The following is a 14067-nucleotide window of genomic DNA, read 5'->3' as shown; positions in this document are numbered from 1 at the left end:
GGGGAAGGGAGGGGGGATAGTAGAGGATAGGAAAGGCAGCAGAACACAACAGACACTAGTATGGCAATATGTAAATCAGTGGATGTGTAACTGATGTGATTCTGCAATCTGTATATGGGGTAAAAATGGGAGTTCATAACCCACTTGAATCAAAGTGTGAAATATGATATATCAAGAACTATGTAATGTTTTGAACAACCAACAATAAAAAATTTATTTTTTATTTATTTATTTATTTTATTTTAGTAAAAAATTTAAAAAAAATAAAACTATTAAGACACAATCTCCTAGAACATCCTAGTACCCAAACCATTTCCTAAGTTCAATATGTCCAAAAATGATCCTAACTCTTCCAACTATGTTCCTTTGACCTTGAACTACAGAGTTCTTTCATTTACAGATGCTTCTCAATTTTTGATGGGGTTATGTTCCAATAAAACCCCATTACAAGTTGAAAATATTGTTAAAGACATTTAAGATGCCTAATCTACTGAACTAAATAGTGCAGCAACACAGTACTGTAGCATATCAGTTATTTATTATTGTGATCCTGTGGGCTGACTGGGAGTTTCAGTTTCCAAGAGGGTCTCTTAATACACATATTGCCACACTTAAGAAAAATCAAAATTCAAGATATGGTTTCTTCTGAATGTAAGGTCAAAAGGTTATGATTTAATTCATCATAAGTTGAAGATCAGCTAGCATATGTTAAAACTTGAAGGTACTATATAATATTTATAAGATTTCTTATATTTTGTACCAAGTATAAACTATAGGAATATAGATTGGCATGAAAGCAAAATGTTGGAAGAACTATGAAAGCAAAAATACATTGCCATTAGTGTAGGTTAACAGTAGAGAAATTAAAATAATGAGCACTAAGAAATATGAAATTAATATTACCTAGGGAACTATATTTTCATTTTCAGAATTTCTTCAGTTGTTACCAAAGTTACTTTAGAGCGAGATATTAATTTTTTTTATTCCTTCAACTCTATAAAACATGTTAAAGTTTTTTTTTCATTTAAATTGTTGAACTTTGTAAAACTCTGTAAAAGATGATGCTATAATTCCAAGCAGGAAACACATGTTTGCTCTCTAATTAATGCATTTCTTTCCCCTTCTTGGAGAAATAATGACTTTTTTGACTTTTTCCATTATATTTCTATTAAATCTAATGCCAGGGCACCTGGGTTACATAACTGATGGCATTTGTGTGTTTTCCTAAATTATTTGCTAAAAATGAGAATTCAGTCTAAAGTTCACAGTGAACACTTCTCCAGATCTTATATTTTTTATTCTCCAATAAAATGCCATGATCTCTTTTCATAGTATTTAGAATACATAGCCACAATGGAAAGTGTTATCTTTGTTCTTATGGTATAATATCTTAACTCCTGACATTTCAGGATTTAATATATATTTTAATGACTTGTACATTTCCATGGCAGATCAATGGTTTATTACTGGAAGGATGCAGTTTTGATGGAAATCGGCTTTCTGAAAACCAGCATGATTCTCCCAGTGTATCATCAGTTCTCCCTTGTTTTATGGGCTGGATTCCACAGGTAATAATTTTTAAAGGAATAATTTTTTATTTCATCAATTAATTCTTAGATTTTTATCTTTTCAATAAGATTATCGGCTGTGTACTTCTATTTTATTTCTAATCTTACTTGCATTTGAACAAATTTGTAGTCAAAACATTTTATCCTTTATAAAAGATGCACAGAATGTGCACCAGTTAGGTTTGGAAAGAACAATATATTCCTTTTATGTTCATCAAGAAATGATCATAAAAGGAACATATCATATGTGTTAAGTGTTTCATGTACTTTATATACTCTTCAAATCAATTGTGCAAGGCAGATACTGTGCCCATTTTCCAATGAATAAATGTGTGCCCATGAAGGTTAGAGAACTTACTGCAGTTGGGCATACCAAAAGTGACCAAATCAATGTGTTAATACACACCTGGTACTATCACACCATGACCTTATATTGCTGATAGGTAGATGGAAAATAAAACCTTCAGTTATTGGAAGAATTTTCAACAATGGTATCAGGATGCAAGCATGCCTTTAAAATAGAATATAGTTGTAGATGAAGAATCCAAGTATGAACATATGTGAACAAACTATAATCCTGTACCTAAATAGTAATAAAACTATTTCATGTATTGCTCACTATATGAAATATTAATTTTCTCATTGGGGAATAATGCATCAACTTTTCTATTATAGGTCTCAAGAATCAAAAATATCTGAATATTTTTTGGAAAAAAAAAACTATACCTGTAGTAATAATTTAGTCATCATACTCAAGAGCCAGAATAAAATCCTCTGACCTAAAAGAGCATACATTATTGTATGACCTCCTATTTTTTCCCATCTCATATTCATTTTACGTAATATGAAATTAACTATCAGATGCAAAGAGGTTGAAAGAATTTTTTTCAATCTTTCTATTAATTCCTAATGAGAAATTCCTACCAAAAAGTTGATAAATTAAAGATTATGCATTTTTTAAAAATCTTAGATGTGTTTACCAAATGGAAAGTTATATGCAAATGTTAAGGTTAGAATTTGTCAAGGGTTTAAACTACATCATGTAAAGTTGTGTATGACCTAGGTGAATTCTAATGAATACAATTATGTGAAATACTTACTCTTTGCCAAATAAAATCCACATAATGACTTTGATGAGGTCATAAACAAATTAGACAAGTGTTAACTGATTCACTGAAGAGAAACCCCAGCAATAAAAATAGAGCATGAAGAGTGACTAGAATAAACATAATAGAAAATGACCTGGAGCAATACCCACATGATTGACCATAAAGTAAAGGCAAAGCAGGAAGCCAAAGCCAGCCTATTACTGGGTTGTATAAAAAGCCCTGTGACTCTACAAGACTAGGAGTTGATACCTTTGTAACATTTTACTTCAGGTTTCATATCTACGCAGTTATATTTTTCATCCTTTAAAAGAATCAGTGTTATAATGAAAAACTAAAAATATGAAAAATAGCTATTTCATGTAAAAAAAGGTAAAATGAATTGAGTAATCTATGAAGAGCAGGTAATATGAAATTTTTTTTAAAGGGAGAGAGAGGGAGAGAGAGGGGGAGAGAGAGAGAATTTTTTTAATATTTATTTTTTAGTATTTGGCGGAAACAACATCTTTGTATGTGGTGCTGAGGATCGAACCCGGGCCGCACACATGCCAGGCGAGCGCGCTACCGCTTGAGCCACATCCCTAGCCCAGTAGTATGAATTTTTTCATGGCATTTCGTGAAAGGATTTATTGATTCTTCCCCACTTTCCTCTCCACTCCCTTCCTTTACCACTGTAGAGACCCCCTCTTTGCACACAGCCTATGGCTTTCAGACTCTCAATTAAGGAGGATATGGGACATATTTATTGCTAATTGTTCCTGAGCAAAATATTTTGTTGTCAAGCAGAACTTAATTCCTGTGCCAGTTCCCAAAATTATGAACTAGGTGGGTTAGGCAAAATAACCCACTGAATCAATTTTTTCATTTGAAAATGTGGATACTGATAATTCAAGAGGACCATGTTGAGGATTAAATAAGTTCCTATGTATATAAAGTACAAAACACAGTGTCTCACACATGGTAAGTCTTAATTTATTCTATTGCAAATATTTTTAAACATTTTAAAAGTATGACAATACTTATTTTATATAGTGCCTTATGGTTTACTGATCATTTTACTTATATAAAAACAGCAAGTATTTAATGATATCAGATATATGCTGAACACTGGGCTTACAATGATAATTTCTACCAAATTCTTCTATTGAATGGGGCAGCAAATAAGAAATTATTTCAGTTCAGAAATATAAATGTAGTTATAGACATTTATATACAAGTGCTTAGAGAAACCTCACCTCTACTATCTGTGAGCAAATGAGGGAAAGTCAAATGACCTTGTGACTTGAAGTATGGTTAATGAAAGTTCAAGGACAAATTCAAAAAGTGGGTAAGGTTGTTTAGATAGAACAGGCAACAGATGTAAAGGTGTAGAGGTAGAAAATAAATTAGGTTATTCTTGGAAACACAGGTATAGTACATTTGGAGTATATGTTCATTTGGAAGGCTGGTAGGGGTTGTGGTCAGATAGGAAGGCCAAGACCAAGTGTGATAAGCTGAGTAGCTGTGCCCAGGAGTTTAGACTACCTTGTGGTCAGTACAAAATTTTTAAGAATTAGGATAAGAGCATGATAAGATTAAATTTCTAGTTTTGGAAAATCAGTCTACAATTGAGTGAGTGGATACAGATTGGCACAGGGTGAAATACAAATATATTTGTCTCTTATATCAATCCTATAAGTTTTGTAGAGCAGGTTCTGTTTTGTTTTGATGAAGAAACTGAAAAATTAGGTAAATGACTTTTTATGTCATAATTTGAGTAATAATCAGCATTTCTTTGTACTGATTGTGTACCAAGCATTGTGTGAAGTGTTTACAAGATATTTAAACCTTGCAAAATTTTTTTTTATTGGTTGTTCAAAACATTACAAAGCTCTTGACATATTTCATACATTAGATTCAAGTTGATTATGAACTCCCAATTTTACCCCAAATACAGATTGCAGAATCACATCGGTTACACATCCACTGATTTACATATTGCCATACTAGTGTCTGTTGTATTCTGCTACCTTTCCTATCCTCTACCATCCCCCCTCCCCTCCCCTCCCATCTTCTCTCTCTACCCCATCTACTGTAATTCATTTCTCTCCTTGTTTATTTTCCCATTCCCCTCTTATATGTAATTTTGTATAACAATGAGGGTCTCCCTCCATTACCATGCAATTTCCCTTTTCTCTCCCTTTCCCTCCCACCTCATGTATCTGTTTAATGTTAATCTTTTCTTCCTGCTCTTCCTCCCTGCTCTGTTCTTAGTTGCTCTCATTATATCAAAGAAGACATTTGGTATTTGTTTTTTAGGGATTGGCTAGCTTCACTAAGCATAATCTGCTCTAGTGCCATCCATTTCCCTGCAAATTCCATGATTTTGTCATTTTTTTAGTGCTGCGTAATACTCCATGGTGTATAAATGCCACATTTTTTTTATCCATTCATCTATTGAAGGGCATCTGGGTTGGTTCCACAGACTAGCAATTGTGAATTGTGCTGCTATGAACATCGATGTAGCAGTATCCCTGTAGTACGCTCTTTTAAGGTCTTCAGGGAATAGTCCGAAAAGGGCAATAGCTGGGTCAAATGGTGTAAACCTTGCAAAAATTTTTGAAATAAAGATTATCATATCCTTTGGGGGAAAAAAACAGGTTTATAAGATTATATAAACGGCCCAAAGATCAAATGATTAGTAGATAAGCAACTGAAATTCAAATCCAGGTCTGTCTTTCATAAACTTTTGGCCTAATACAGAACCATAATAAGAGTTTAAACCAGGGCTTGGAAAACTATAGCCCAAGGAACCAAATCTGGTTTTTGCTGCCTGGTTTTGAATAACCCATGAGTATTGAATGTTTTTTACATTTTTAAAAAGTTAGAAAACTCAGAAGTATAGCATTTAATGACATGTTAAATTTCCATGAAATTTAAATTTCAGTGCCCATAAATAGTTTTATTTGGAAAGTAACCATGCCCATTTGTGGACATATTGTCTACGGCTGCTTTGAGGCCATAACAGCAAATTTGTGTTGCTGCATCAAAGACAAGGCAGCCCATAAATCCTGAAATGTTTCCTCTCTGGCCCCTTATAAAAATGTTTTCCAACCCTGTATAAACTATTAACCTCTCCAACTTCTGCTTCAGTTAAGCAGTGCTTTGTTTCTAAAAGTGTCTTTTTAGGATAACTATGGCTATTTTTAATAAATTCTACAGAATTTGGAGTAGACAGGGAATGTCAACTTTTTAATGAATTTTTACTATTAGGGAAGAAACCAGTGTAAAACCAAAAGACCATCAACATCAATTTATATAAGCCAGTAAAACAAGTTACTTTTGACTTCCTTCTACTTTCTTCCTTCCTTTGTTGTGGAAAGTCCAGAATTTTTTAATAAGCTTGGGGAAATAATACAATTCAGAACTTTGGTGACTAAATGTTTTTAGGTCAGATAGAGGTTTCTTTTCAATGAATTATTTTCACAATATTATCTGTCATCCAGTCGCCCCAAGTAGCTACATTCCAGCAGAAACTTGCCTCCTAATCCAGTCCCTTGCACAACATTATTTCATGGTTGAACCTCCATTTTTCATAGAACATTTTAGGCTGCAAAAAATTGTAAAACTGCTTCAATTATTTTAATATATGGTGATATTTTAATAAGGATATCAACAACAAATTCTAAGACTTTTATTGGGGAAGAGAAAACTCCTATATTGCTTGTGTTTAAATGCATTATACTTGGTAAATTAACAAAATTGAAATTATAAACAAGGAAACTTTAAAGTAACCAAGTTGATCATGAACTTTTTCTGAGTGCTTCCTTCTGTTTACTAGATTATTTGTGTGTATTAAAATAATTTTACCTGTACTCAGATTTATTTACTTATACCTTCATCCATTCATGTTGCAGATTCTAAAAGTTGCTTCTATTTCAGTTTAGTGCTTGGTTACACTAATATAAATCCAAATTAAGATATCCCTAAGGGATTTTACCCTAAAAGCATTCACTTTTTTCAAAGCATGTTTTTCTGCAACAATTATTCTATTCTAGTTCTGTGAAAAATTATTTGGTAAACAAATTTAATTCCCACAAATCTCCTACCACACAGCTTTCTCATGTACCTACACTCCACCCTCCATTGGGATGTAATGTTCCATGTAATATGATTTGAGAAACACTGCTTTATGGTGTAGACCAGTCTTAGGTAATGCCCCATTTTGGCATTCCATAGGAAGTCCACAGGAAATAAGTTTGCCTTTATTCTGTTTTTCCAGTAAAATAAAAATAAAGGAGTTTATCAGTCCCACAGTAACTTAGCAATCTTAAACCAGCCTGTACCCCAAGGGCCTAGACCTTCCAACAGGCACCACATTTGACAGTTCAACTTGAGAAACAATTTCCAAGGAAAATATGACTGCACTGGGAAAAAGCCATTATATTACTTTTTATAGATAATTAAAATATTAAATATCAGAAAATATGTACTGAAATCTTATAAAAGTAATGCTCTTAGCATTATAATAGTGAAAAATATGAACCAGAGTACCTTTTTTAAATTAGCTAAATATTCTTGACAAGCAAAGTCTTTCAAAATGTTCATGAGTGGCAAGTTAATTTGTTTCCTGTTTTGAGCTATTTTGTTTTTCCAGAGTTGAGCTGCACTACTAAATTATAGCACTTATATATTAAGCCTCCAGTTCCCTAAGATCTTTCCTAACAAAATAAAATAAAAAAAATCTATCTACTTGATCCATAAACACTCAAAGCATGTGTTAAAATAAGCTAGGTGGACTATGCACATCCAGTAAGAAATAGTTTGTTTTGCCTTTGTATATATTTTATTATAATGAATGAAGCTGAGTTGAAATTGACCACATAGATAATATAATGGACCTAGTAATTTTGTTTTGGGTTTTTTTTTTTTTTTAATTTTGTTGCTTCCTTTAGTATGTTGGCTAAATTACATCCTACATTAATATTTTTCCTTTATATAATGTATTGCCCTCTTTTGAATAGTTAACATATTGCTTACTATTCATAGAACTCATGTGCTTTTAAACAACTTTGCCTGGGGCATGGAGTTAATTTTATTGTGAGGCAGTCAGACTTTTTTTTAAGACACTTTAGGGAAGCAAAAACAATGCATGGCTGCTTGCTCACAATTATTGCCTATGAAAAGCTGCTTGGCCCAAATGAATGCAAAACTTCAAATTTTACCTTCATTATTGAACTGAATCAACTGGACCTAGTTTCTATTTAAATAAGAATATGGTTTATGAACACATTAACTACTTTAGAGTAATTACAATAAATTTTTAATTATTAAATTTTAATTACATTGAACTGTTATTATATGTACTATTAATGTGAATTATTTTAAGTCAATATATGTTTTATACTAATTGAATAGAAATTTTATTCAAATATTTTAGCCCAGCAGGGTTGTATACTTTCTCTGTCAAGATAAACATATTAAAGAGAGAACAGGGATAAGAATTTAATTCAGTTAGCTCTACTTCTGCTTTGACCATTTATTTATTGGTGACTTTTCAGGAAGTTTACTCAACTTTTTTTATAGAATAACATTTACCACCTAAGAGATCTTGGGAATTAACAAGCAAAATGTCAAACTGCTGTGGTGCTTTGCTTTAAAATACTATAGGTTTGGGGAGAAAGATTTGTTGTCTCACTTTAAAACAAAGCCTGCAACTACAAGCAGATTTGGAAGAATTTAGAAATAGATACAAAACCTAGTAGATTGATAGTGAACATGCAAAGAATCCACTTTGCATGATTGCTAATTTCCTCATTTAAAAGGAAAATTTTAAATTAAATAAGGACAGTCTTCTCACTAGCGTAGCATTGTAAAACATTTCATTGTGATATTGTTATTTCATTTTTGGTCATTGAAGTAATGAGGAGCAAAGCAAATATCAGGTGGCAGGGAAAAATAATTTCAGACCTTTCCTGGGATTTAGACATTCACAGATTCAGATCATTTTAGTTCAACAAATATGTAATATGTGTCTGCCCTCTGCTAAAGAATCTAGAGGTAACACAAGAAGAAAGCCCACATTAGGATATTAACCTTAGCCTTGGCCAATGAATTGTGACAATTACAGTAATTTCTGAATCCTGAAGGTTTGCCATTTAAGCAATTGGAGAGGAAGGAAGAGATTAGCCAGTGACAGATAACAGTTGAAAATTCTCTTTACTCCAACTACTACAATTTTTCCTGTGTCCCAACTCAAGATTCAGATTGTCCTTGAATCCTTATTAGTTAACATATATCCAGAGTAGTATTTTTTTATAATTTTTATTTTTAAATAAAATAAATATAAATTTTTAAAAAACAAAAAAGTACACATTTTTCCAAAAATTATATTCTAATTATTTGATGTGTGTACATTTTGTTTCCTAAACTGAATTTTAAGAAACAAATATTTTTTTCTATTTGTATATATACACACACACAATTATATAAACACACACACACACACAAATGCTTAGCCTTTACATTTTAGTCACATTAGCATATAAAATGCTCTTAAATAGATGATTAACTGGCAAAATAATCAATGCAAACATACAGTTTGAAAGATTCAGGATAAATAATGTTTTTATTTGGTGAATGATTCTACATAAAAAACAAATTTTTATATGTACATCAGATTAAGATTTAGAAATGTTAGAAATTAATTTGTCAAAGGGAGTTAACTGCTTTATCAACTACCTAAAGAGGCAGACAGCGTTTGGGTGTGAGAGATATGGTGGAGGATGATTGAAAGAAATTTTATATAGTGTTTACCTAGATGTAAAAATACAGTGTTTTAATTTTTTTCCATGAAGGAAAATTATCTTATTTCTATCATAGCACAATTCTGTAGATAGATAGATAGATAGATAGATAGATAGATAGTACTAAAAATGTAGGATGTTATTTTGAGATGATTTTGAATTAGTAGAAAGGAAAAGGTATTACAAAGAATTGGAGATATATGGATAAATAATACTTACACTTGAGTTCCTTACTACATCATATGATTATTTCAACTTCCTGTGAGGTGTGCAAGTAATACTTGTCCTTTTATAATAGGAAAACTGATGTTCAGAGAATAATTTGAGAGTCCACAGCTCCTAGACAGGTACTCCAGAGCCTATAAATGATCTATTTCCATAAACACTGTTGTCTTCTATTTTGGAAAATAACAGACCTGGATACAGTGTCACACACCTGTAATGCCAGTGACTCAGGAGATTGAGGCAAGATCGCAAATTTGAGCCTGGCCTGGGCAGGTTAGTGAGACCTCGTCTCAAAATAAAAGAGCTGAAGATATACACAGTGGTAGAGTGCCTCTGGGTTCACTTTCCAGTATTCTAGTAACACACACACACACACACACACACACACACACACACGGGGAGGGGGGGGAGAGAGAGAGAGAGAGAGAGACAGAGAGAGAGAGAAGAATAACAGTGCTAAGATTACATGTGCCAAAATGCATTTTCAACTGTACTATCTATGGCAACTTTGCCACTTCCTAACTAGGTTAGCATGGGTAAATTCTCTGATTTATCACTTCTCATATTCTAGAATGGGTCCCTGTTGACTCTTAAATTCTAAAAAATTAAAATTAGTCTAATAAAATTACAACTTAAGTAAAAACACTAATCTGAAATGGAAATTCGATTCATTAGTAACTCATTTTAAATTTTTTTTCTTTGAAAAATATGAACTTCTAAGTTGAGTCACTGAAAACTTATAGAATGAGAACGTATGATTATTCTTAGCACTCAAATTATGGTCTCTAATACTGTTTCTCTTGAAAGAAACCAGGGATCAGAGTAATGACTAATTTTATTTCTGGAACAGGATGTACATAAGATGAGTTCAAAACATCATGGCATATAAGAAATACAAAAAAGCTATTGAAGACAACTAGGGACATATCAAAATTTAGGAGCCCACTTAGTTACTGCTGAGCAACAACTGACAATTTGAACATCAGGACAATAACTGCATTACATTGGACCCCACATCAAATGTTCATATCCACCAGCTTATAATGCTATTTAGAGAGAGAGAGAGATGGGCTGGGGATGTGGCTCAAGTGGTAGCGCACTCACCTAGCATGCATGAGGCACTGGGTTCGATTCTCAGCACCACATAAAAATAAAATAAAGATATTGCATCTGTCTAAAACTAAAAAATAAATATTTAAGAGAGAGAGAGGCGGGGGTGGAGAAGGTAGTCATTGGTCACTTTTGGAGTATACTAGAAAGAATTATTTTTTAAAACAGATTAAGGGAAATTATATGCATTTACTTCATCTTTCCCATATGGACTATACCTCTTGCTAATTAAAAATAAATAAATAAATAAATAAATGGAAGTTGTTCTTTATGTATTCCTCCTTAGAAATGAAGAAATAATAGAATTGGGTTACCATTTTATGATGAGTAAAATAATGATCATTGATAGTCTCTAATATTCAGAAAAGAACCAGATATTATATACCTCTTGATGAAAATTTATAGTTCCACCTATGCAATATTTTTGTCAAGAAAGCGAATTTTATATTACCTCTAGATCCAGTTCATAGGAATACAAGGTACAACAGAGGAACATGAAAGCATGGAAATGTAACCAAAAGTCAAATGTAACCAAATGATACTCTGTATCATTTCTCAGGAGAAGAATTACTAAGAAAAGAGATTAACAACTGAGAACTTTAACAACTGTGGACTTTATTTGAATAATGATTCTAACAAAAAAAATCATGGAAAAATGAATGTATTATGGAATTACTAATTTTCATGTGTGATAATGCCATTCTGGTATTATTTTTATTTATAGATGAAGCTTGAAAATTGTAGAATTTGATTCAAAATACTCTAGTATTGGGGGCTAGGGAGACAATGACCGTTATTAGTTTTTGCAGTGGGATGATAAAGCTGTAACATTATTAATCTTTACTTAAAACATTTTATAATAAAATGGTAAATAAAACTTATCAATTGGAAGGTATTTAGTTATCTAACAATCTTCTTCAAAGTAGTATATTGCTGTATTTTAAAACAATTTCTTTTTGAACAGGGTGCATATGGTCCATATTCTCCTGATGAGTGCATCTCTTTACCTGTTTACACAAGTGCTGAAAGGGATCGTGTGGTAACCAATATCGATGTTCCATGTGGAGGTAACCAAGACCAGTGGATTCAGTGTGGAGCAGCTCTATTTCTAAAAAATCAATAGAGGCTAGTTACAACAAAGTGTCTTAGCAAAATGAAGAAACTGTCATTTAAGCTTTAAATAAAATATATAATCAGCCTACAGTTGAATTATTAGTTCAAAATGTTAGTATATAGTTATTCTATATTATTGGTCTCCTTGGATTTTTATCTTAATGTGTAATAACAGCATTGGCTAACTTTTAAAGTAAAGAATTAATATTAAAATGGAGGATCCCTTTGATAACAAATATTTCTAAGGAAGTATACTTTTCTAGTAGCTCAAAAACTTATTTTTAGTAAGAGGTTTAAAATACTGTACTTAGGTCAGACGGCTGGGGCATCTGCCCTCTGCCGGCCCCAACGACCCCATGGCAGTGTTTCACGACGAGGTGGAGATCGAGGACTTCCAATATGATGAGGACTCCGAAACGTATTTCTACCCCTGTCCATGTGGGGATAACTTTTCCATCACCAAGGAAGATTTGGAGAATGGGGAAGACGTGGCAACGTGTCCTAGCTGCTCTCTCATTATAAAAGTGATTTATGACAAAGATCAATTTATGTGTGGAGAAACAGTCCCGGCCCCTTCATCCAACAAAGAATTAGTTAAATGCTGAAGAAACCTTCAGGAATCCACATCCTGAACAGTTGAGAATGAGCCCAGGTGGAAATATCAAATGCAGAGTAACTGATTTTTTTCACGGGGACAACTGTTTTGTGGTTTGCCATTCTGTTAGCGTGTGGATCTTTTCACCAACTGCTGAGTTCATCTTCAAATAGAAAAGTGAGCACCAGATAGGTCATACCTGGATTTCATGTTTAGAATGGTGAATTGGAAGCATTCTTAATTATCCATCTGAATTTAAATGAAGATAATTTTACATCAGTGCTTTCTTTCCCTTATACCTTAAACCTAATTCAGTATCTGATAACAGCATCATCTACCTCAGTCATTAGGATTTCTTAGTTTAAAAGATATAATTTTAATTAGTTACCAATATGGTTAAAATTAGCCCTTTCTTTGAAATTTGACATCAGCTTTATTACTCTAACTTAAAATTTGTTGCTTCATCAGTACTGCACTTCCAGTTCCCTCACCAAGCCAGTCTCCCCAGTCTTGCTATTATTAGAATGTTCAGGTTCTGTTTAGCATGTTTTTTCTGTTACACTTCATGCACAGAGTTCTATTGTGGTAGTGAATAAGGAAGAAAAATCTACAGTGAAATGATTGAAGAAGTGGAGAGTCCTTATGTTCCTTAAAAATCATGACAAGATTAAAAAAAAAATCAGAAGGAAGCAAAGTTGTTAACAATGAGAGGAGTTAAACATGCCAAATTAGTAAATGAATGCTTTAATTATTTTACCAGATCAAAGCATATATTTTGATTTTTGTTTATTTTCTGATAAAACTAATGAAATTGCATTTCATAGAGAGGTTAATGCCAAGTCTCTGTGGCTAGTTCCAGTGCTTTTAGCCTATCACAGTATTGTGTCACTACTCCTAAAAAGTAAAGCATCTACAATAGAGAATGAACTTAAAAATGGGAGGCCTGTTCTGAATAAATATGTCCATGTGGACACATCTAAACCAAACATGCACTCCTACAGAGAAATGTTGCTAGGGAGTAAGAGAAATATATGAAGATAGACTATTAGTCTTCCTTTGCTAGAGTGCTGAGAGTAGCAAGAAATTAGAATCACAAGAAAATTGGAAAAAATTTCCATTATAAACACAACTTTGCTGTCTGTATGAAAATGCACTGATACCTGGCAAGTTGTTTTAGGTATGGCTCCTGCAATTAGAAAAGCTTCTTAGAGTATGAGTGTTCTATACTGGTTGATAAATAAACTACACACAATCTTTGGAAGTTTAAATTAAAACAAGTGGACTTAAAAAAAAAATCTGGTAGTAGCATGGCTGTATGCAACCATTAGGCTGAGACACATAATAAATCAAAAATTATATGCTAGATATACTTCGTACATTATATGGCATATTTGTGACATGATGAGAAGTCTCACTGCTGCTTGGAACACTGTCAGCCCAGAAGTAATCCACACAACTTTGAAAAGCAAAGTGACTGCTCAGATGAACAGAGCAGGATACAAGTTAACTCTAGTGGGCAGTGACCTGCAAAGAGAAATGAACTGTCTCAACCTCATTTTAGATGG

The 14067-nt window shown here is 32.7% G+C and overlaps 2 protein-coding genes across 3 annotated transcripts in view; both read left to right on the top strand.

Annotated features, from left to right (window-relative positions):
- The window catches only part of LOC125613920 (cytoplasmic dynein 2 heavy chain 1-like), a 121011-nt gene extending 108800 nt beyond the window's left edge, over positions 1–12211 (top strand). For both annotated transcript variants that reach the window (XM_048795762.1, XM_048795763.1), the window contains 2 exons: positions 1452–1568; positions 11759–12211. In XM_048795762.1, coding sequence (XP_048651719.1) covers positions 1452–1568; positions 11759–11917 — 276 coding nt within the window. In that variant the 3' untranslated portion in view covers positions 11918–12211. The remainder of the gene's footprint in view (positions 1–1451; positions 1569–11758) is intronic.
- An 11-nt stretch (positions 12212–12222) lies between these two features.
- LOC107145899 (DPH3 homolog) lies at positions 12223–13831 on the top strand. The gene has a single exon (XM_015489936.2). It carries the CDS (start codon positions 12264–12266, stop codon positions 12510–12512), a length of 249 nt encoding a protein of 82 aa, XP_015345422.1. The 5' UTR covers positions 12223–12263; the 3' UTR covers positions 12513–13831.
- Positions 13832–14067: the final 236 nt, after the last annotated feature.

Source organism: Marmota marmota, unplaced genomic scaffold, assembly GCF_001458135.2.
Source record: "Marmota marmota marmota unplaced genomic scaffold, marMar, whole genome shotgun sequence".
Lineage (NCBI taxonomy): Eukaryota > Metazoa > Chordata > Mammalia > Rodentia > Sciuridae > Marmota > Marmota marmota.
Note: the sequence above shows the minus strand (reverse complement) of the source record. Positions and strands in the feature narration are given on the sequence as shown.

Excerpts from the sequence above, each read along its gene's own strand:
- LOC107145899 (XM_015489936.2), top strand. The coding sequence starts at position 12,264 with ATGGCAGTGTTTCACGACGAGGTGGAGATCGAGGACTTCCAATATGAT.